At 32.4% G+C, this 25434-nt stretch overlaps 2 protein-coding genes across 2 annotated transcripts; both read left to right on the top strand.

Moving 5' to 3' along the window:
- Positions 1-4993: 4993 nt before the first annotated feature.
- On the top strand, positions 4994-7323 carry HELRODRAFT_160461 (hypothetical protein; the record flags this gene model as incomplete). Its single annotated transcript, XM_009017417.1, has 2 exons — positions 4994-6215; positions 6905-7323. The coding sequence occupies 2 exons, from the start codon at positions 4994-4996 to the stop codon at positions 7321-7323; spliced, it is 1641 nt and encodes a 546-aa protein (XP_009015665.1).
- Positions 7324-11462: 4139 nt separating this feature from the next.
- Positions 11463-17268, top strand: HELRODRAFT_64754 (hypothetical protein; the record flags this gene model as incomplete). The annotated part of the gene is made up of 3 exons (XM_009017416.1): positions 11463-11544; positions 16856-17039; positions 17181-17268. Coding segments are annotated over 3 exons (354 nt in total), but the record flags the coding sequence as incomplete, so codon positions are not given.
- Positions 17269-25434: the final 8166 nt, after the last annotated feature.

Raw genomic sequence — 25434 nt, 5'->3', positions numbered from 1 at the left:
CACACACAAAGAGGAAGAGAAGAAAATTACTTGTCTATGTAGTTCATTTATTGAAATCTTTACATTATTATTTGTTGTATTATTTATTAGAATATTATTGTAGAATAATTAAAATACGTAATTATATATTTTACTAATCATAAAACATCTTTTAGGCATTAACTATCATCACCATCCACTCATTTATTATCACCAATTCAATAAAATTCATCCTTATCATCAATTGCCGTGCCATCATTACATCACCGTTCCCACCAACAATATCATCATCATCCTCATCATTATCTTCGATATCATTCTTCTTTCGAAGCAATTGTTCGAAAAGCCCAGCAACCTGATGAAAATTTCCAGCCAATCAGCGTCCAGCTCCTCTGAGACTCCTCCCACAAAAACAAACTCGCGACTGTTATAGGAACATATGGCTGCGTCCTATTTTTACCTAATCAGTTTGATATTCATTTATTTGTTTGTTGCATTTGCATGGCGTGCCTTCCGTGCAATTTACTGCAAAATATTTCTAATTGATTGATCCAATTAGAGCCAGATGCTTCTTTATTATCATTACCGTCATTATTGTTTTAATTATTATTTATATTATTATTATTATTCTTATTGTTATTATTATGTTTTTTTTTTGTTTCTGAATAAGATATAAATTTAATTTATTATATTATTACCTTTCGTATGCCGTTATTGAATATGAAATCTTGTTAAAAAAAACACTGTCTAAATCAATAAAAAAGAGACAAATAATAATAATAATAATTATTATTATTATATAATACATATATCACAATTAATAATAATAATGTTAGTTTTTATTCATTTTTTAAACACCTACTCCATCTGTCGATCCTTCATTTATCCACTCATTCATTCATTCTTGCATGCATGCAGTCTTCGTATTATTCGCAGTTCGTCTGAAGGACGGCTGTTTCCAATAACCTCCATCACCACCACCATCATCATCTTCATCATAATCATCGTCGTCGTCATCATCATCATCATCATAATCATCGCCGTTTTCATAATCATGGTCGTCATCATATTCATCGTCGTCATCATAATCATCATCGTGTCGTCATCCTCCTCCTCATCATCATTGTCGTCGTCATTATAGTCATCATCGTCATCATCATCGTCATCATCATCTTTCTCATTATCCTAATTTTCATCGTCATCATCACATCATCATCGTCATTATCATCATTGATGATGATATGTGATAGCAATGGTAATGTGTGCAAATAAGCCGATAGAAAAAAATTAAAAATGTGAAATAAGAGAGAACAAAAAGAAAGAGAAAAATAGGGAGAGAGAGAGAGAAGGAAAAAGAAAGACAGGGAAAATAGTGAGAGAGTAATAAAGGATTGAAATGTTATTAGAAGGTAAACTTTAAAATTGAAACTTTCCTGGAAGTGACACTAATTGCTTCATTTTGTCGGCTGTGGTTAATTTATTTTCGTCATCAATTTCTTCATCTCCGTCATCACATCATCATCTCTCGTTAGTTTTATTACAATTGAATATATAGTATCATCAGTTTAATGATGAGATAGTGATGATGAATTTGTCTAATCATTTAGTGATGCAGACTCTAAGTATAATTCAGCAATTAACTATGTGGCAAGTGTAAGGTTGATATTGCACGGCAAAGGTCCAGTATTGATTCAAAATTTCAAAGTTTTTGCTAAATGCTTTTAAAATTCATTTCTTTTCAACAGCTTTTCAACGTGATTTACATAAATTAGAAAAACAAAAATAAAAATTGGTCAGTATTTATTGTAATGATTTTGTTGCTGAAATGTTTATGTAATCAGGGTCATAGTAATGTTGTTGTTATTGATGTCATTGTTGTTTGTAATGTTTCTCTCATTGTGGACAACCCCTTAATTTGTTCACGTCACAACTTCGGCGTGTCAGTATGTATGTATGTATGTATGTATGTATGTATGTATGTATGTATGTATGTATGTATGTATGTATGTATGTATGTATGCCCACTAACATAGTATATATATTGTTATGTAATGTATGTATGCATGTATGTATGCATGTATGTATGTGTGTATGTATGTATGCATGCATGTATATGCATGCATGTATGTGTGTATGTATGTATGTATGTATGCATGCATGCATGCATGCATACATGTACGTATGTATGTAGGTATGTATGTTTGTATGTATTGATAACTGCAGAAAGAACATTAAAACTTTGTAGTTGGAACTTGCACCGATCGGTCAAAAGCCTTCGACCGCATTGACCATAGCATTTTGATGGGAAAGTTTAAATATTGTGAAATTTGTGGAACACCTCTAAGATGGATCGGTAGTTACTTGACTGACAGGAAACAGTTTGTTAGATGGCAGAATAAAATTTTGACGATACAATCCAGTAACTTTGGAGTTGCTCATGGAAGCATATTGGGTCCATTAATGTTCGTGATTTTTATAAACGATCTTTCCAAAGATTCAAATTTTTTGATTTTTTTTGTTATGCCGATGGCACTGACATTTTTTAGCAAAGGTGAAAACATCCATGAACTTTTAAATGATCGCAAATACAGATCAAAATTAAAAAAAAACAAATAAATTATTATTTACAATTTTTTTTTGTCAACTAACAAAATAAATCAAATTAATATATTTTTTCCGCAAGTATCAATTATATATAATATGTACATATAAATATATATACTTATAGCAAACTATAATATATATATATATATATATATATATATATATATATATATATAGCAATATTCTCTTTAAAATGGAAATTTTTTTATGTCCCTTGAAATTTTACATATAAAACTTTCTATGAAACAAAAACAACTTCTCTGTAACGAACAAAATTTATTCATAACGATAACGAACAACAATTTCCATAAATTTTTGCACATTCCACCTCAATTAATTTCAATGGAATCGAAACAATCGTTGCGTGGAACAAAGAATAAATTTCCCTTTCAGAGTTTTATTTTTTACAATTGCATCCTACATTATTACTTTTTGTTATCAATAATTAATGACTAGAAGATTGTTTATCATAAATATTTAGCATATAAACAAACACCTTTTTGGCAACGTAGAATTTTTTCCCGAACAAATTCAATATAACGAAATTATTATATAACGAGTTTTTTTCCTGGTACCATAAAATTCGCTATACGGAGGTCCAACTGTAATTCAAAACATCTTCACGTCTTCTTCATTACTAATCACAAATTTCACTGATTGAAATTTAATACCAACAGTGAAAAATCTGACAGTGCTGAATCTATGAAGAATAAAGCGAGAATTAAATCTTTTCCAAAACTCTTCTAAACTAAAAGCGATGATGTTTTCATCCAAAATACCTTCACAAACATATACATAAAACTCTTAAATAAAAACACAGGTAGAAAAACTTTTCTAAAAATTTAAAAAATGTAATAATTGCGATTGACAGTTTTAGATTTACCAAGCCAGGGCAACCTCCTTCTCCCAACAAGAAAACTTTGCATTATTTCTGCATTAAAAACCTTTTGGAGCCCGCCCAAAAGTCAGATAGATTCTCCACATGGCAATAACTGAATTACGGAATAAAATATTTCAATACATTGCTCTCTTATATTTGTGCAAATATAAGCATATGTTTTTATTGATAAACGTACATGCTATATAAATGCAAACGTGTGTGTGTGTTTATATATATATATATATATATATATATATATATATATATAATTATATAATTAATAATTATTTCCAATGTTTTACAAAAGTATCTGCGTAGTAAAATTCGACAAGTATTTTATGGACGTTGCACACACGCACACAAACAAATACACACACACACGCACCACACACACGCACCACACACTCGCACATAAATGGCATCATTTAATAATCATCGTTTCAGCATGCATGCATATTCCATATATAAGAATAAATAAACATATATATATATATATATATATATATACATATACATAGGCTCGATATATATATATATATATATATATAGGATATATACTTATATATATACATATAAGTATATATATTTATAATAACCGAAATTCACATAAGCCTACCGTTCAAACCTACATATTTTAAAAATGTATTGCTTACAATAATATGTATGATATAATGATAATAATGATAAAGAAAAATTAATTCCATAAGGTCTTCAATAAATATATACATACATATATCTATATGCATAGGTATATATAAATACATATTTAGAAACATAACTATATATACATATATACGTTAATAAAAAGTGGAAATGTTAATGAAGAAATGTTTAATAGTGAATTTAATAATAGATGGAAGTTGGATGCAGTTGTTGTTAGTTGAGTGTTAACTGTTGTTATCGTGTTGTTGTTGTTGTTGTCACAGTGTTGCCAGCTTTGTGCAATATAATTAATGGACTTTGAGATCCAAATTTGTGAGATTAAAAAATTATTTATTCATAAGTTTATTTATCTTTTATTTTTATTTATTTTATGCCCTAGCAAAAATTTGTTAAAAGATACACTCGTTCTAACTTCAGCGCTGCTACGATTTTTTAATGTTCAAAGTTTACAGATAATTTCTTCAACATGTAATTTTTTTGGGAGTTTTATAATAGAAGAGTCACATTTTATGATTTTATTGCAGAACCATCTTAGTGAAGATTTTGTTTTTAGCTAACTAAAAAAGGCAGGTTAACATCAGGTTGAAAATATTTCAAACTGATGATCATCTGGTCGTTTGCAAGTTAACAACTTTTCAACACAGGAATTTCTCTAACTTACATCGTAACATCGAATGATATGATATGTTAGCCACAGGAACAACTATTATTCTCAATATTTTATTTTATGCGTATTCTAATAACGGTAGCAACAACTACACCAACATCCAGAACATCATCAACAACTACATTAGTCATCTAATTGATTACTTGATAACGAAAAAATAACAATAAAATAGTAAGTAAAAAGTTACAAAGATAAACATTATGGCTCTACCATGGCCACTTTGGTATTTGGAGGCTTGCAAAGCTCTCTCATACCCCCACAGTAACAACAACAACAATAATAATAATCAGAATAACAGCAAAAACAAGTTAAACAGCAACAACACTGCATCAATTCAGCAACAACAACAATTGTTGGCTTTTGAAATGATGCAAAGAATGGCGTACCAACAACAAATACAACAACATCAACAGCAGCAAAAGCAGCATCAACAACAACATGTTAATGATAACAGCAGAAACGACAACAAAAATATTTTCAATGGTAACGATGACGTCAGCAAACGAAGTAAAAGTAAAAAGACCAAAAACCTCTCCAGCACAGACGAGAATATTGATAACGGGGATGATGATGATAACAGCAGTGTTAGTAATGATGATGATGATGAAGATGGTAATGATGATGATGAAAGGATGAATACAGCAGCTGATGTCGACCAAAGTGATGATAAAAAATCAAACCATAGCGTTGAGTCTGCCTGTAACAAGAACAACAATAACAACATTAATAACAACTTCATTGAAAACAACAATAGATACAACAACAGTGGTTATCTTAAAAATGATCACTCACCTCTAACTAACAACCACAACAACAACCACAACAACAAATACGAAGATGACCAACACTGCAACGAAAATTACCGCTACAACAATGACGACAGCAGGTCTTTTAAAACGTCATCGGCAAACTACTTCAATTTCAAAAACAACAGTAGCAATAGCATCGACAGCAACAACAACAGTACAAACATTCACAACCACAACACTGATGCCACCAGTAAATCGAAATCAGCATCTAAAAAGAAAGAGGAGAGCGACAATAACAACAAAAACAACAACAACCAAACAAACAATAACAACAAACGCCGTAAACAACCCCGCAAAGCTCTGCTGACAACTCAGCAGCGTAGACATGACGTCATCAACGGTTACCATGACAACAACGACAAAGAAACATACAAAATCAATTCATTAAAACTTAACAAACAAATTCGACCGAGTGGTCCAACAGATGACAAGCCACAGGATACGGAAACAGCGGGAGATGAAAGGAGGATACAACAATGCAAGCAGCTGGGATTGCTGGCTCACCATGGAATTGTCACCTCCCTCTACAAGCCACAAGATGGCTGCCACTTCCAGTTCAATGCATCGGATGATGGAGCTGATGGAGAACGTAGTGTTTCGATGGAGCATGATCGTTAGTGCTTTATTGGTGTTGTCGTGTATGGTATGTGTGTGTGTGTGTGGTGTGTGTGTATGCGTGTGGAAGCGTGTGTGGAGTGTGTTTACACAATGTAGTGAAACCTAGTAAAGTGATGAACTTGTAATTAAAAAACTTGACTTGAAAATCAGGCTCATCATCTCATCATCTCTCGTCATTTTTTTATTTTTTAAATTGTAAGAACATCACACATCTATGATAAAGGATACATTTAAATGCAATTTGTATAAACTTACTACAGAATAGAAATTATTATTTTACGTGGAATGAACCTTTGCTGTCACACAATGAAAAATTTGTGTATGTGTATGATTTATGGAAATTATTCTACGTACGAGTGATGTTTCAATAAACTTTTTTTTTGTAAAACTTCGTCAAAAATTTCTTTGAGTTCTCTAGCTTACTCTCCTTCTTTCTTCTATTTTTTCTATGTGTCTCTTTATTGTTATCTTTCTCGCTCTTTCTCATTTTCTTTTCCTCTTTCTCTCTCTCTTTCTCTTTCTCTCCCTCTCTTTTTCTCTCTCTCTCTTTCTATATATATTATATATATATATATATAAACAACTTTATATATATATTTATATATATAATGTATCTGTTTTCCCCAACTAATTGTTTAACGTTTTGCAAAATGGAATGAACTGAATTAAAATATTTGCACGAAGGCGTCAACACACCCAACTCCTTATCATCGAGCACCGACAACAACGAGGATGCTGGTGGTGACGATTTCAACAACATCAAGACTGCTGCTGCTGTTGCTGATGATGATGACGATGACGACGACGATGATGGTAGGGATGGTTCTCGAAGGAATGTCCAAAATATAAAGAATCGTTCCACTGATGATGATGATGATGATGACAACCAAGATGATGATGAGGAGGAGGAGGAGGACAAAAAGAAGAAGAACGATAATGATGATGATGATGCAGAAACTGACGATAATAACGGATGTGATGACGAGAATGATGATGACGACATGATGGATGAAGAAAGTAGAGCTTTGTATGGATTGCTCAGGAATCCTGCATTCAACCCTTGGGGATATGCTGATGGATTGAGTGAGTTGTTTATTAAATAAATGAATGATACTTGTATATATCATCAACTGATCAATTACAATTTCATGCTGAATCGCTATTTTTTAAGTGTTTAATGGTTCATTATTGCTTAGTCAAAAACACAACAAACAGACTGCAACATGTAGTCGCGCAAAATAGCACAACCAATATCTGTCAACATATGAAACGTTGGAATCTGTTCGCTTTCGAATCAGGTCACTGCGGCATTGAAACCGACGATCCAACCATTCAGTTGCTAGGCTTAGATCAATAATAAACAGAGGAATATATAATAATAGTGAACTAATCTAATGAATGATTAAAAATAGCTTGTGCAGAATTTTTTTTTGATGGATGAACAAGTATTTCTTCAGAATGCAAAAAAAATAACAAATAAAAAGCAACTGAGAAATAGGGCACAGAAAATTATTTCAATCTAAAAATCTTTCAATCTTCCATTATAATCAAGTGTTATCATTTATTAAAATATTTTTTTGAATGTGTGAGAAAAAAATCTATTTTTCCATATGCAATATTTATTTACTGAGCATCAAATATTACAATGACTTCAATCTATATAAAAACAATTTGATGTTAACCGCTGTAAACTTAACGGCTGATGATGTTGACTACACAAGCTACAGACGACGCAGCGTCTCCGAGCCACAACAACGTCATGAACAACAACAGCAACCAACATCACCATCGCCAGCAGCAGCAGCAGCATCTTCAGCACAACCTCACGTTGATGGACCACAGGTTTATGCCCTCACCACCCCTCTCACCGAACTCACAACAACAACAACAACATCAGCAACAACAGTGGACTTTTGAAGAACAGTTTAAACAGGTCAGACACACACAGACAAACAAACATACAAACATAGATACATACTTACTTATATACAAAAAACAAACAATCAAACACACATTTATTTTCCTTTATATAGGATTTTGTGGTTGTATGTAATGTTGGAATGGATTGAACATTATTTGAGGTTTGCATGTCTGTATGTTTGTTTCTTTCATATTTGTATGAATGTCTGTATAAGCATGTTTGCATGAATGTTTGTATGTATGTATGTTTGCATAAATGTATGTTTGTTTGGATGGATACTTGTTTGTATGATTTTATGTTTGCATAAATGTTTGTTTGTGTAGTTTTGCATTTTTAGTACAATGTTTACTTTGAATTTTTTTCCTCAATAAGTTTTCAAATTTTATTTTAAATTTGTTTCTTTTTATGTCACATAAATATCCTGATCACTAACTAAATCTATAGGAACATTTATTTGTTCATTTTTTTAAACAATTATTTGTTTTTATTTTTTTAATTAGTTGTTTGTTGGTTGGTTGGTTCGTTCGTTGGTTCGTTCGTTCGTTCTTACACTAATTTCAACTTTTTAAGAGGGAAAATTTCAAGCCGCAACTTAAGGTGAGTTTTACTTTGACAAAGGCATACAAAAATAGATGCTGAAAATAATTTTAAAATATGAAACATTTGAAAGACGCAGATTTACATTTTTCGAAATTTGAAATGTTGTGATGAAATGAAAACAATTAGGATGACAGTTGAAGCTCTCTGATGATGCAATAAATGTCTTTTTAATGGTTGAAATAATAACACTAAAAACAAAAAATAAGAATAAGTACAAGTTATAATATAACAACGTTATCCTAATTAGTTATCTTGTTACTTCATTGTGATTGTTGTATAACATCTTTAACCAGTTTTAACATACTTATTAGTTCATAGCAGTTTATAACATTTTGATATGTAATTATATGCTTGTTTAATTATTATTTATGATTATTTTCATATCAGTAACTGCGGAAATAAACATTTCCATATATGGCGGCATTTATAAACAAAACCACATCTCAACGGTACACAGTGGAAAAGTTTGCAATCTTGCAAACATACCTCAAAATATGACGGAATTCATTGAGGTTCATATGAAAGCTCAACTACTTACCGTATATAAATCTTGATAATATTACAATGTTTGTTCTTCCTATTGAAGAACTTGCGACACAAACGAACAGTTCACTTTGCACTGTCAAATAATTTTATTATAACATTGAAGCACTTAATTTAGGATGTAACGTAATTACTTCAAACCATACTTTCAGCTTGTTCAATCTATATTGTATATGCTTTTATTCATTATTCAACTTAATTCATAAATAACTTTTGAGAAAAATTTAATTTTAAACTCTTCTTAAAGTCAACGAGACATTGAAATGATTAATGAATACATAAAAGAAGTGTAACAGATTGAATACATTGCCATCAATCAGTCCTAATGAAACCAGCATTTTGCGGAGGTACTTCTACTTACGTAACGCGTTTGACACTTTGTTCAACCAGCCAAAAAAACAAATTTAGTAAAACTAGTTTAGGTTCGTTGATTGATAAACTCATAAAAATTGAAACAGGCAGAAAGACAGATGATGGATGGATGGATGGATGAATGGATGGATGGATGGATGGATGGATAGATGGATGGATGGATGGATGGATGGATGGATGGATGGATGGTTAATGGTTGGATGGGTGGGTGGATGGATGGATAGATAGATAGATGAACTTTTTATTCATCTACTACAAAATTAATAACCATTCGTATGGACCTCAAATAAGATTTGAGGATTGCGTTTCCAAGTATGGCTACATTGTCATGCACCGAATGTCAGAAGTGTTAAAAATTTTCAGAATTTTCAGTCATATTTTGAATCAGCATTAACGGTAACTAGTGTGGGAGCCTGGCTGCCGTTGGTGGAGAAGAAACAAAAAAATATCAAAAAAATTCAAACTGATTCGTCACAGAACATAAAAATCTGAATTATATTGATATATAATCATAAGGATAGTATAAAAAATGTTATAAGAACAATTTATTAAACAAAATCTGTGATCCAAATAAAATCTGTGTTCCAAATAAACTCGATGAAAAATAATTTCTTAAAAACCATGTTTATAAACGTAATAGAGTACGCTAGGCAACGAATCCTAGCACATTTTCGGCATTTAGTTCGTCTTTTCGATTTTTTATCTTTCAACGAAAAAACATCTTAAAAGACTATATATAAAATTTTTTCAATGATTATATTTTTTTCTAATGATATTATTATCGTGACATCATCATTGCTAACACAATCATCATCATCATCTACACATTCATCCAACGCCAACAACAACATCATCAATTAACATCATCATCAATTAACATCATCATCATCATCAATTAACATCATTATCATCAATTAACATCATCATCATCATCAATTAACATCATCATCAATCATTTAACATCATCATCATTATCAATTAACATCATCATCATTATCAATTAACATCATCATTATCAATTAACATCATCATCATTATCAATTAACATCATCATCAATAACATCATCCTTTCAAATGCGTATATTGCACGGCACAGACGAACGAACGAACGTAATAGTTAAGAATGATGCTTACTGATGCTTGTTGACGTGTCGGGTCATCTGGCAGATGATTCACATTTTGCTTGATGGCTCCGTAACATTTGAGAGTAATAACCGACCGGCTTCAAATGCGGGTCGATTCATCTTCAAAATAATAAAAGATTAATGACGTTTGTGGTTTTGACTGGAAATGAATTTGAAGCAATTGAGATAGTTGACGTTGTCTCAGCGTCTGATTGATCTGTGTAGATTGAGAGAGAGAGTTGAATTGACTTTCCTAGTTGAGGAACCGAACAACACCTCTCAACATTGTAATCGCTGCTGACCTCAATCTTGAAAGCAAAACAAACATCCACATCTATCAGATGAACCACCAAACTACTGAACGAAAGTTCTAATAAAATTTATTAATTAATAAATCTCGTTTAAACAATAACTAAACGTCTTGATTGTGCAAAAAAATTTGATAGAAATTGAATTTCAAACAAATATTGAATATTTGTTTTGTAAGTGCCAAAACGACAACAACAACATCAGACGCAATAACAACAACAACAAATACAATAATAATAACAACAACAACAACAAAAACTACAAAATATTAACAACAGCAACAACACACCAACAACAACAACAATAATAATATAATAATAATAATAATACAAATAATAATAATAATACAAATAATAATAACAATAATAATAACTTGAAACAGTTGTACGAGTTGTCTGATGACCCGAAGAGGAAAAATTTCCTGGATGATTTGTTTTCCTTCATGCAAAAAAGAGGTGAGTGAGGTTGATGATGATGACTATGATGAAGATGATGATGGTGATGATGATGATGGTTGTGATGATGGTGGCGATGTTGATGATTTTGATAATCATGATTATGATTCTATGGTGACTACAATTATTATTTGATGCAAAAAATACTAGTCTGATGATGATGACGATGTAGTTTGATGATGACGATGTAGTTTGATGAAGATGATGAAGATAATGATGACGATGATGATGATGACAAGAATAGTAACAAAAGTAATAATAATATTAACAACAAAATACTGATGATACTGACCAGAAATTGTGAATAAAAAATGATGATGATGAAGTGATGAAGATGAGTGAAGTGACTGGAGTTGGGATGTAGATATCGTAGCGATGAATTTATTTATTTTTCTTTTCTTATTCCTAAAAGTTATTTTGATTGATTTACAGTGCGTACACATATGTGGTTCATTTAGGCTTTTTGGCGGCCAGCGTATCTCAAATCATCCTACCTACCTCATGGTCATTATCATCATCCCCACCACCATCATCACCATCATCGTAATTACATCATTATTATTACTATCATCATAATCGTTGTCGTCGTCATCATCATCATCATCACCATCATCATCATCATCACTACCATCACCACCATCATCATCAAATCATCATTATTGGCGTCATCATCATCACAACATCACACATTATTTTGCGATTCTGAATGTATATTTAAATACTAATTTATTACATTTTTATATAGCAATATAATGTATTTGTATAATCCTATATGGCATTTCCTCCTTATCTCGCCACCTTTTGAAGGGTCCAGGTACGTATGTAGGAACGGGGGGCTAGATTAGCCCTCCTTCTCCTAATCATCATCATTTATTTTATTTATTTATTTATCATTCGTCATTATCATCATCATTTTACGTAACATCATCAAATTTTCTTTGCCATCACCATTAAGTGCTTGTGCTTATGTGCGCTGCAGACGAGTTAATTATGTAACACCTACAAATACGTGGAGAAATACCCATGCCACCATTCAACACGCAAAATAACTTTTATAATTTACTGCTAATATATAATGAAGCAGACAACATTAAACAACTTTAGCGTGTAGTTTTATCGAATTTATTTCATTATTTATTTATTAAATATTTCTAAAAATATTTATTTAATAGAACTAAAAAGGAATGAAACATTTTGACGGATCCAATGAAATACAAAAATTGTTTTCTAATAAAATAATAATTCAAGTGCCACGGTTCCAAGTATTATAGCACATTATTATTTAGAGGTTTTAAAGTAACTAGCCTTTTCACGTCGGTGTTTATAATTTCTTCCTCCTACTAAAAACTGAACAAAATCGACATACTAAACTCATTGAAGACATTTTGGTTTGAGATAAAGTTTACCTTGTTTACGAAAGGTATGGCCAGCTGTGGACACAAAAGTCTTTTGATATTTTCCACCCACACCAACAAATAACAACACAATCTTTCCAGAGATGCATTCAATTTCTTCTGAATGCCGCAACCAGGGCGGTCACTGGCGAAAAAAGTACCGATCTATTTTACGCCAGGAAAATAAAGTATTGACCAAAAATAAATAATACTTGAGACGACTTTCAAACCGAACGAAGAACAAAATTCAAAATCATGCTGTTGGTCAGGGATTTTCTTGCTTGTATCTGGCATCTGGGTATCTTGGTGATGGGTTGGTTCTAGTATTCAATTTTCTGTGACAACGTAACCTAAAGTCTGTTGAGGATGGGAACCTCTGGCTGCCAAAAATCAACTTGTCACGTTAAGGCAAACGACGATATTCAGTGCCGTCTGTTCAGTTCTGGAAGGTTTCTCCGGTAGATCTTAAGAGATATGATGGCATTTCGTAAGGCGAGCTAAAGAAACGTTTGAAGCATTTCTATTTTGGCGGTCCATAAAATCGCCTCTGAAGTAACCACACGAGTGGTGCAGCAAAAATTTCTTATCCTCATCCTCACCATCAACATCACCATCATCAGCGTCATCATCACCATCATTATCAACAGCAACAACGACGAAGAAAGGTTACATATACAAAACCCATCGAATACAAATTTATTCATTGGCCCACTATCAATGATAGAAACTAAAAGGAAGATTGGAAGTCGGTTTTCAATGATGCCTTCAGATGTCATAGCAGAAAGGAAAGAAGAGCTGATGTAAATTGCATGAAAGCACTCACAGTGTCATTGTCGTAATCTGCCTACTATTATAAATTAACAAAAATATTTTTTTTAAATAAATAAATTGTTGATTTTTTTCTGCAAACCACAGAACAGAAAATAAAAAAAAATCAACCTTGGTGAAAATAAAAATAAAACTGACAATGAGTGCCGCCGACACAAATTAACAACAGCAATCATACGAACAATAAAAATAAAAACTAAAATGCTATCAACCAAAAGTGAATAATAAAAGTAAAAAATAAGCATGGCGAGCTGAATGGAAGAATAAATGAATGAATGAATAAATGAATGAACGATCGAACGAACGAACGAACGAACGAGCGAACGAACGAACGAATGAATGAACGAACGAACGAACGAATGAATGAATGAATGAATGAATGAATGAATGAATGAATGGATGAATGAATGAACGCATGTATGTCTACTTGTGTTTTCAATTTAACGTGACGAGCGATTAAATTTTCTTTGAAGTCATAAAAATCTTACTGTCGACTTGTTCCTTTCTTACGAACGAGTATCATAAACCGGGTGTGCGTCTGCATTCTACATGAAACCTATCTCTATATATAAATTATCGTTATACATTATACATTATATACACAGATATATGAATAAATACATATTAAACTATAAAATACTGATATATATATATATATATATATGCGTGTGCGTGTGTGTGTTTGTTTTTTTTTAATTTTTTGTGCTATGATGATCAGACATGAAAAAAGGGAGGAAGAACAACTGGTCGGCTTGTGACATTTGTAAAACGTGTGTGTGTGTGTGTGGTTGTGTGTGTGGTTATGTGTATGTCTAAGTATGTGTGTGAATGTGTATGTGGTTGTGTGTTTGTATTGTTGTCTTGATTGTCTTGTGTGGTTGTGCGTGTGGTTATGTGTATGTCTAAGTATGTGTGTGAATGTGTATGTGGTTGTGTGTTTGTATTGTTGTCTTGAACATATGTTCGTTCCTATGTGTTATGTATTGTTTAAATGTGTTGTTTAAATGTGTTGTTTACGCGGCAGGGTAATGTGTTTTGTATAACAATGAATATATATCGGCTTTGAAAAAGACGATCGTTTAAAGTATTAACTGAAAAACATGTGAATGACGATTAATTTTACAGATTGTTATGTTGGTTTAACTTGACAAATATTTCTTTTCAAATCCTCGTCAACAATCGCTTCATTGAAACTAAGCTTTAATACCTAAAACAATTTCGGTTTTCTTGGAACATTCGTATCTTTTCTGATGAACACTTTCTTATTGAATTTGGGATTTTAGTTAGACACAGAATTATCTATGAAACATCATGTGAAGATGCTTGCATCAACATGTTTGTTGCAGATCAGAAAACTAAGGCTAATTCGCGATTCAGTCAATGACATACATGACATAGCAGACTCTGGCACACGCGTTGGTACGCGTTGGCGTTTGCATTACTGCAACAGTTTGTTCTTCAGTATACCGGACCGGACAAGACTATCAAGATACTGCAGTCAATTCAAAATCACGTTGCCAGAGTAGTTGCTGGACGGAAAAAATATAATCATGTTACGCCCATCTCAAAAGAGCTATATTGGTTGTCAGTTGAAAGAAGAATTATTTTCAAAATTTCCACTATGGTCTACAAGTCCTTAAATGGTCTGGCACCAACCTACTTGTCGGATGTGCTGATATAGAAGTTGCCAATTGTGTCTGGCACACATCTGAAATCCGATGATTTAAACTCGCCTGTGATCCAGTATCGAAGTTGAGGACGAAGTTTTACAAAGTTTGGCTGTGTCGGGCGCCACCGTTTGGAACCCGGCCAACACAATATCATTAAGTCTCATTTAGTTTTCAAATCAAATATAGTTGATTGAATAAAATAACTTTTAAATAATTTTCAAACTGAAACAATTTAACTTTCATACAGAGACAATTGTGAGGTTTTTTCGAATTCATTTGCTAATGTGTTCAACGTGTGTCTGTGTGTACGTGAGTGAATTATATGGTTATATGTGTATGTAAGTGTGTGTGTGTGTGTGTCTGTGTGTATACATGTGCGTGCATTTTTAACTTTGATTTCATTCTGTTACTAAAGTTACTAATTGGAAACCGACAGAGAGGAGAAGACGGAGATGAAAACTTGAGTTATTGTTTGTATTTGCATTCACGTGTCCCGCTGCTGAAAAAAACCAACACACCTCTGTTTACAAAATTAAATTAGCATATGTATTGTACTTTAGCAAACACTTAGAGAATGGATGCTAATACAAGTGAGTGTTTGGACATAATTTGATATGTGGACCGTGCAACAAAATGTGAGAAACAATTTGTACTTCATATATTGTTTAGTGTGAGTGTCGCTATTTTTTGCACAAAACTTAACATCATTTGATTGTACGTTTCAATAGCTTGTTCAAAATGTAGTTGTCACTTAAGCTTTTTTTATTATTTTCCTGCTTGATAAGTCTAATTAAAAATTGAATCACCATTTTTCAGAAATATGATAACATCAAATCTCCCTCTTATCCAACCGCTTGCATTCCACCATGTAATCCAAGCATCCAATTTTATACAACAGCATCCAACAATCAAATTTATTTTTTATGTTGCTAAAATTTTTGTTTATTTCTTTGAACTGATAATTTTATGTTAAAAGTGAATTGAACATCATTACAAATTAGATGATGGTGACATATAATAAAATGGATTTGCGCTGCGATTATCTGAGGAACATTTGTTTCATCTAACAAAATATTGAGATGGAAAGATGAGCCGCAAGAAAGAACGTTAATGACAACATAAAGCATCTTAATCGTGACGTATCATTAATAAACAAAATTTATTAACCATTTCAACCTGTCGAGTTTGTCTGCAAATCTTAATAAATGAAACAACATCTTCTTATTATTATACACTTATTTTGCGACAGTCAACATTTTTTCTTAATTTTTTCATCAATTTTTCCTACATCTTTTCAAATTTAGTGTAATACATAACGACACATTCGCAAGTCGCCATCCATTTTATTATTTACGATAAAACGTTATCAGTTGGTTTCTCATTAGTTTGAAATCATCCAAATATAACCTTCGATACTAGGAACGCCAGTGAATCGCATCCCAATCATGGCCAAGCAGACGTTAGACTTGTACGAGTTGTTTCAGTTGGTAGTGTCAAAGGGAGGCCTGGTGGAGGTGATCAACAAAAAGTTGTGGAGGGAGGTGACCAAGGGACTCAATCTTCCTTCCTCCATCACCAGCGCCGCATTCACACTCAGGACTCAGTGAGATTTTGAAATTGTTTTTCATTTTTAAACATTTTTCAAAAATGTTGTTTTTCATCAGATTTTGTTTTTTAAATTTTAATCACTCCACGGTTTTGTTGAAAAATGTATGAACACACAGAAAAAATTTTCTGTTGACAGGTACATGAAGTATTTGTACCCGTACGAATGCGAACGTTTGAAGTTGAGTACGTTGAGCGAACTTCAGTACGCTGTCGATGGAAACAGAAGAGAGGGCAGACGTCCTGACTCTTACGACAACCCACCCAAGATATCGTCCCTGAATGGTGCCAACGTCAATGGCGGTCCTCCCTCTCTTCCCCCTCCTCCTAATCATCCTCCTCCTCATGGATCCATGTTCAATCCTGTTGTGCAAAGGATGGCAGAAAGTTTGGCTGCAGGAAGAAATATTGAACACGGAAAAGGTCAGTCGGTGTATTGGTGGTGTGTTTGCTGGTCTATGAGTCGGTTGGTTTGTTGGTCAATCAGTATGTCAATTTGCTTGTTGGTCAGTCTGTTGGTTGGCTGGTTGGTCTCTCTGTCGATTGGCTGGTTGGTCAGTCTGTCGGTTGGCTGGTTGGTCTGTCTGTCGGTTGGCTGGTTGGTCTGTCTGTCAGTTGGCTGGTTGGTCTGTCTGTCGGTTGGCTCGTTGGTCTGTCTGTTGATTGGCTGGTTGGTCTGTCTGTCCGTTGGTTGGTTGGCTAATCAGTCTGACTGTTGGCTAGTTAGGCGATCAATCTGTCTTTTAACTGTTTCGTCAGTCTGTCGGTTGGCTGGTTGGTAGACTGTCGGTAGGTCAGTTGGTCAGTCAGATTTTCTGCTAGACGATTGGTCGATCGGTTGTGTAGCTTGCCATTTTTTGCTTGCACGGTACGTTGTATTACTGGTTGATTTTTTGGCTGGTCGTTTCGGTTTGATTTCTATTTGCCCCATATGCCTGTGGGGCGTGTTGAAAATAATGTAAAAGATTTGTTATATTTTACAACAACAATAATAATTATGATGAAAACATGGTTGGCATAATTCACGCAACAACAATGCGCAACATCGATGTTAAGACTTTAAACTGTTTCGACAGAAGTATAAAAAGTAACATTGTTATTAATGAAAGTTGAGAAAATGAGATATTCGTTTGTAAAGAAAAAAAAACAACAAATTCAGTTTTTCTTCTTTGTTGCAATTTCAATTATCAAAGCAAATATTTTTTAACATCTTAACTATTCTGTTAGAAGCAACATACCTCTAAATTTTGCTGTGTACCACATGGTGCATCATTTCAAACAACAGCAAAATTAAAAAATTTTATATAAATTTATCCCACATAAATTGTTTCTATGGCACATTAATGAAAAAAACAAAATCATTAAATCATAAACAAAGCAAATAAATAATAAATAAATAAATAATGTATATATAGAAAGAACAGGTGTCAAACAATGATTTACACTTTCAGCTTTTAAATGTCATATTTGTAAACAGAATTCATTCGTTCAGCAGATGCTAATAATCAATTAAAAGTAAAAGACAATGTCATGTGTTGCGTGCAGGTAACGTACAAACATCTCTCTCGCTACTTTACAACGCTCCCATCAAACAAACAAACAAACATGAAACGCAAACATTTGACGCTCATAAAAATAGTAAAAGTATAATAACTTTTATGAATATATCGCTATATCGATGCGAATGTTTAACTGATATAAATACCTACCTATCTGTTTGAGTGTGCCTTAGCGTGCGCTCGTGTATAAAAAAATTATCTGTCTGCTGGTGAAGAATGTATGGGAGAAGACATATGAAAATATGAAAGAACAAAAATGGGATGATGTTGATGGGATTAGTACGGTGGCAAAAAGTCAAATCAACAAAAGGGAATACTAAACATCGTACTTTTTTCAAAGACCATTTGCGGTATAAAATTATAAAGCAAAAAACCCGTGTGTCTGAGCGAGAAGATTTATAAGGAGATGTCAGGCAGATAACAAAGAACATGGGAACTGCATAGTATCCGAATGTATACATTTTTGTATCTATATACGTGTATTTATAATTAAAAAATAGAACTATAATGTTTACATATATATCATTGTTTATGTCTTTGTTTTCAATTTCTATGTTACTGTATGTTTTGCCATGTCTATATTGCTCTATGTTTTGTTATATTGTGTTTATGTTCATGACTGTGTTATTAATGCCAAAATTATTGCTAATATTTCCATAATTAAACCTGTTTTAAAATCAAGCTATTTCTTGGAACTTAAAGTTTCAACAATTTTTTCTACTTTCATATTTTCGTCGGTCATATTTTCATATAGCTAGTTGATCTTTATTTAAATGGAAATATATTTCAAATTGCAATTGTGCACAAATGTTGAAAATAAAAAAAGACGTTTGATTGATTTCAAGGTTAACCAATCCTCTGCTGAACTGTTTGAAATTTTTCGCAAGATATTATAACAAATACATCGGCAAAAAAGCATTCACAAATGAACCGCTGCATACATACGTACTGAGATGCAAAATCTCATCTTTGCGTCATAAACGATGTGCAGTGCATATGTACCGCAAAACAATTTAAATTAACAAGAAAATTAGTAGTATAAAAAATCGAACCTCAAATTAAAAGTGCTGATTCGATGTTTTAAAAATATTAATACTGACTATCAATTGTATTTGTTGACCTTAGGAAGTTTACGTTTAGACTGAAGAAATTTATTTTGAGATAGCGTACATTTATAAAATGTTTTCAAGTTTTCAGTGTTGTTATTTTCTAATGTTGCAATAAATCTTCAAAGAGATCACCGCCTACCAGAGGTGTGTATGTGGCGTGTTTGTCCGTGGAAAGTTGATTTCATAAACTCCGCTATATAAATGACTCACTAATTTATTTCTATTATAATTACATAACTTATTTATATCATAAGTTTTGGCAATAAACAAAATTTCTTTTTTTTTTCTTCTTTAATCTTTTGCAGATTAAAACAAATTAAATTGCCTAAAACCTCAGTTCCGTCGTCTATATAAAATAACATCAAGAAAATAATAATCATATCATATAAAATGTTAGAGTCTTTTCCTTACTAAACATTTTTAGAAGGCATTTTTGAAGGGCCCTGCCATAAAAACCTAATGTTGAATGGCATGGTATAACCTATTTAATATTATGCATTGATATCCAGAGTAGCTTTTGATACATGATGCTTGGTCAGAATTGATGCGACATCAATGATGTGCGGTAGAAGTTGTAATGATTCTCATGAGTCATTATGAACAAGCGGTCATTCTCAGCTAGATATAAATATTTTATCTGCAATGGAATACATTGAAGTTCCTAATTTTATTTAATAAATTAATTATTTAAAATCAAACTAATAAATAGCTAACTAACATTTTTCAACAGAATAACAAAGTTATGAATGGCCATGAACACATACACAACACACATACACATTTTCAGCACACACACACTCACACACACACGCACTCACACATACACATACACACTTAGAGGTATAAACTTGTATAAACGTTTGGTAAGAATTGTGTTAGGGAGTGAAAACAACACAGATACCTACCTACCTTCCAATCATATCATGTAATAACTCTCTTAGGAGAGAGCATCAACATTAGCAGAGATACTGATGATGAGTAGCAACAAACCAAGTGAATGTATTGAATGTATCGAATAATGGGTAAGTATGCTATCTCTATGAACTTATAGTGCGTGTAAAGTGATATAAAATGTATTGTGAAATGGCATATCAGAGTTTTGAAATATTATTTTGTAAGTTAATCCACTGTTATCCTATTGTTATGTCATCAACCATTTGTTGCGTGCCATATGATGTGTGGTTGTTGTTGTGGTTGTTGTTGTTGTGATTGTTGTTGGTGATGATGTGATGTTGATGATGATGTTAATGTCACGATGATAATGTTATAAACTTGTTCATTATTAAAATTGCTGCTCTTCAATCTGTTGTGCAAGTTGCTCTTTACTTAATAAAAAGCAATTACAATTTTTAAAAAAATTAATAACTCAGTAACATGCATTGATCATAAATTCTTTTTAATAACTAAAAAATAACGACAGGTTGCATGTGGTGTTGCTATTGAAGCTGCTGCTTATACTGCTAAATTTTTTTAATAATATTTCCTAAATATAAATAATTGCTGTTTGAATGATTTTTACGCATTGGTGTGTCTCATAAAAATGTGATTGTTGATTGAAGCCTTTTGATGATTTTGTGCGACTGTTTTGATTGCTTTGGACGATGCTGCTGACATAGAGCTAGAACTTATTTTAAAAATATTTCCTCGATTGAAATTGTTGATTTCTGATTTCTGATTATATCCTCAGTCAACTGAAATTTTACAAAATGGTTTCGTTTCTAACGCCAGATTAATTTTTAATTTTTTGGTCGTACAAGTTTTATCATCATTAAAAAAGTATTGTAAAACATTAAACGTTTGCAAACATTTTGAAACAGTTTAAGTCGGTTTGCCGTGGATCTAATTTTTTTTCAATTTGAAGTGTTAAATTGCTGAAGTGAAGAGTTAAAGTCAAATCTTCCGATGTTGTTAAAAATGTTGAATCTTAATTAATGAGTTAATGTTGTTAATGTTATAGTGGTTGGGCCAACCACAAAGAGACGCTGTTACTTTTCGCTCACCGCTGCACATGTTGTAGTACTAAATTTCTAGTTCAGAGTACTTGTGTACTTCATAAGAAAACATTGTAACTTGATAGTGCTACTTACTTTCCAAACTTTTTAAATTGACACAACAACCTATTAACTTCCTTCCAGGTAAATATATTTATTTTTCCGTGGCTTGAATCATGTTGTATTCGTAGTAAGTTTTGGAGTTGTAAAAATTATCATTCTGTTTATTTCAGTCGTTCTTTGCTTGTCATTATCGCTTTAGGGTAAAAGAAGAAAGATAGATAGCCAACCGAATGATGGATGGATGGATGGTGGTAGGGATGGATGGATGAATGGATGGATGGATGGATGGATGGATGGATGGATTGATGGATGGATGGATGGATGGATAGATGGATGGATGGATGGATGGATGGATGGATGGATGGATAATTTTTTAGTGTTCATCATTATCGTCATCATTACCAGCATCAGCAGTAGTATAACCAAATCAAAAACTACACTACAGCGGTCATAAAAAGTTAATTACCTCTTCCAATAATGGAACGCATGCAAGAAAAAAATCAGTGGAAATTATGATGATGATAATAAAATTAATAATAAAAGTAATAATAATACTATAATAATAACAACAATAATAATCATTATTATTATAAAAAAAATAATAATCATACTGATAATAATACATATAATAATAATATTTTTAATAATGTAGGAGCAGTTTTAGTAGCTAGCATTAGTTGAGTAGCAGCTGTTCGTCTTTATATCGCCTGAAACTCATAAACGTAACGGAAGGACCGCGAATTATAACAAAACAAAGATTATTATTATTATTATTATTGTTATTATTACTACTACTAAACTGCTACTGCTGCTACTTCTACTATTACTGCGGCTACTAATACTATTTCGAGGTTTCGATATTAATTCAAAAGACCCAAACACTTATTAAAGATTTGATTGTAGAGTAAATATATATATAAATCAAACAGAAAGAGAGAAAGAGAGAGAGAGAGAGAGAGAGAGAAAGAGAAAAGAAAGAGACATGCAAAGATAAAGAACACAAAGAACAAGGGAGACAGACAGGAGAGAGTGAGTAAGAGAGAGAGAGAGATAAAAATAAAAAGAGAGGGGGGAAGAGAGGATGGATAGTGCATCTGAAGCAGTTATAATTGAAAGAATTTGCTGTGATGAATTTCAAACAGACGTGTTTTTAAGAAGATTAATGATTGAAAACATCACAATAATACGACCATTTATATATTAAATGGTCTTCATTCCATTTCCTTCATCAAATCTTTCCCATCAACTCAAATATCTCAGTTGTTAAAACTTAAACGTGTTGCTCCGTAGTATGTGTAATGTTCATTTGTCTTTGGTTCTTTGTCCTTTGATAATCTTTTTAGGCTTATATTTATTTTTTGTCAAATTTGTTGTTTTGTTTTGAGCTTTACTTACCTTTTATGTTCTAATGGATGGTCGTTTGGTCAGTTCACTTTTTTGTATGACCAAAAATTAACAATTTGAATCACTCGCAATTAAAAGCATTTTCATTATTACAAAACAAAATAAAACAAATAAAATCAGAAAATGATAGAAATGATAGTTGCACAAAGATTTTTCAACTTAAACATTTCAATTTTAAAGTTTATAAAAAGGTTTTGTACACTTTTACAAGATGTTCCTACTGCTGTAAGGATTCCATCGGCATGAAACTCCATCAACTTCCTCAACATGAGATCTGCCTGCACCCGTCACACACGCAATCAGATGCACCGCCCAAAGCGCCCAATGCCATTTTCAAACTTCATCTTTCGATGCACATTCAAATGATAACAATTATTATCTATTATTATTATATTATTATTATCTATTATTTTATTATTTATTGTTATTATTACTAGATCAGCAACAATTCTTAGTGTAAAATTCCCATACTTATCCAATAAATAATCATTTATATACAATATTATATATATATTTATACACACACACGCACATATATATATATATATATATATATATATATATAGAGAGAGAGAGAGAGAGAGAGAGAGAGGGAGAGAGAGAGAAAGAAAGAGAAAGAGAGAGAGAGAGAGAGAGAGAAACAGACAGAAGTTATACCATTTATATAATATATGTGTTTGTGGTGTGTGTGTGTGATGTGCGTGTGTGTGTGTGTGAGTGTGTGTATGTAAAGGTATATATTTTCCCCACACATGTATTCAATTAGAATAAAATTGTAGAGTCTGTGAGGCACTCATATTACAAGACGGGTTAGGTTGTTTCATGGTTGATCCGGTCAGCCATCGTTGCAGATTGTATACACCTACGTAATGTTTCAGCTATTTCGTGGAGTCAATTCTTCCTGTTTTGTACTGCAAAATCTCTCTTTCTTTCTCTTTTTCTCTTTCTTTTTTTCTTTTTTTTACTTTCTCCGTCTCTCTGTATGCATACATGAAAATTTAAATTTAGCATCTGAAAATGTTATAATAAAGTGTGTATTGATCACCAGATAACAATCAACATAATACAACCCGCACTCGTACATATTTATTACACGTGACCAAATTGCATCATAGTTACTAGATCACATTTTATTCCATCACATGACATTACATCACATCACAACTTTATCACATCACATTATTTAAAATCACATCAACCTTTTTATTACTCATCTTAAAAGCCGGGAAGTATTTTGCCTGCTATATACATTTAAGCGTGCATGTATACAATACATACATGTACTTATGTACGTACATACACCGATACAAATCTGTATTATAAACAAACACAACCATTGAATCAGTTAGATAGATAGATAGATAAATAGATAGATAGATAGATAGATAGATAGATAGATAGATAGATAGATAGATAGATAGATAGATAGATAGATAGATAGATAGATAGATAGATAGATAGATAGATAGATAGATAGATAGATAGATAGATAGATAGATAGATAGATAGATAGATAGATAGATAGATAGATAGATAGATAGATAGATAGATAGATAGATAGATAGATAGATAGATAGATAGATAGATAGATAGATAGATAGATAGATAGATAGATAGATAGATAGATAGACGAACTTCTGGCCACAAACCATCATTCCGAGAATGCTATAAATTTGTTACCTTACTTTATGAGGCACTTTTTGTGTTTGGATTTTTTTACTCGTGGAAGTGTGATGGCATATCTTTTATAACTCTTTTTTATGAGTATGAGCTTGTATCTGCTTGTTTCATGTGAACATGTGTGCGTGTGTGAATGCAACAAATCATTGTAACAAATTTTCAAATGCAACTAGCAATTATTAACTAATCAAACTGTGTAATGCGCACGTGATTTCAGCCGAAGATCTTACAAACACCACCACCTCACATCAACCAACTTTCAAACAACAAATAACATCAACCATCCCACCAACACCACATCACACACATCAACCATCCGACACAACAACCAACTTACAGCCAAGAACACATGCTTCTCTCGAGGTTAATGTAATAGTTACCTGATTGCCGAATGAATGTTGTGCGTGTGTGTGTTTTGTGCCTGCTTGTGTGCGTGTTTGTGATCCTGCTTCTGGCATGTTTGTGCGTTTGTACGTGTCTGGATTTATGCGAATAAGTCGCTTGCCTTTCATAACTTGGCGTGATAAATTGGCCGAGAATGATATTTTCGTGCCAATAGTCTTCATTATATTTCATCCGTTACTCAC

The sequence above is a fragment of the Helobdella robusta genome (genome assembly GCF_000326865.2).
Source record: "Helobdella robusta unplaced genomic scaffold HELROscaffold_2, whole genome shotgun sequence".
In the NCBI taxonomy this organism is placed as follows: domain Eukaryota; kingdom Metazoa; phylum Annelida; class Clitellata; order Rhynchobdellida; family Glossiphoniidae; genus Helobdella; species Helobdella robusta.
The sequence above is the reverse complement of the archived record's forward strand: the minus strand, read 5'-3'. Positions and strand labels throughout refer to the sequence as shown.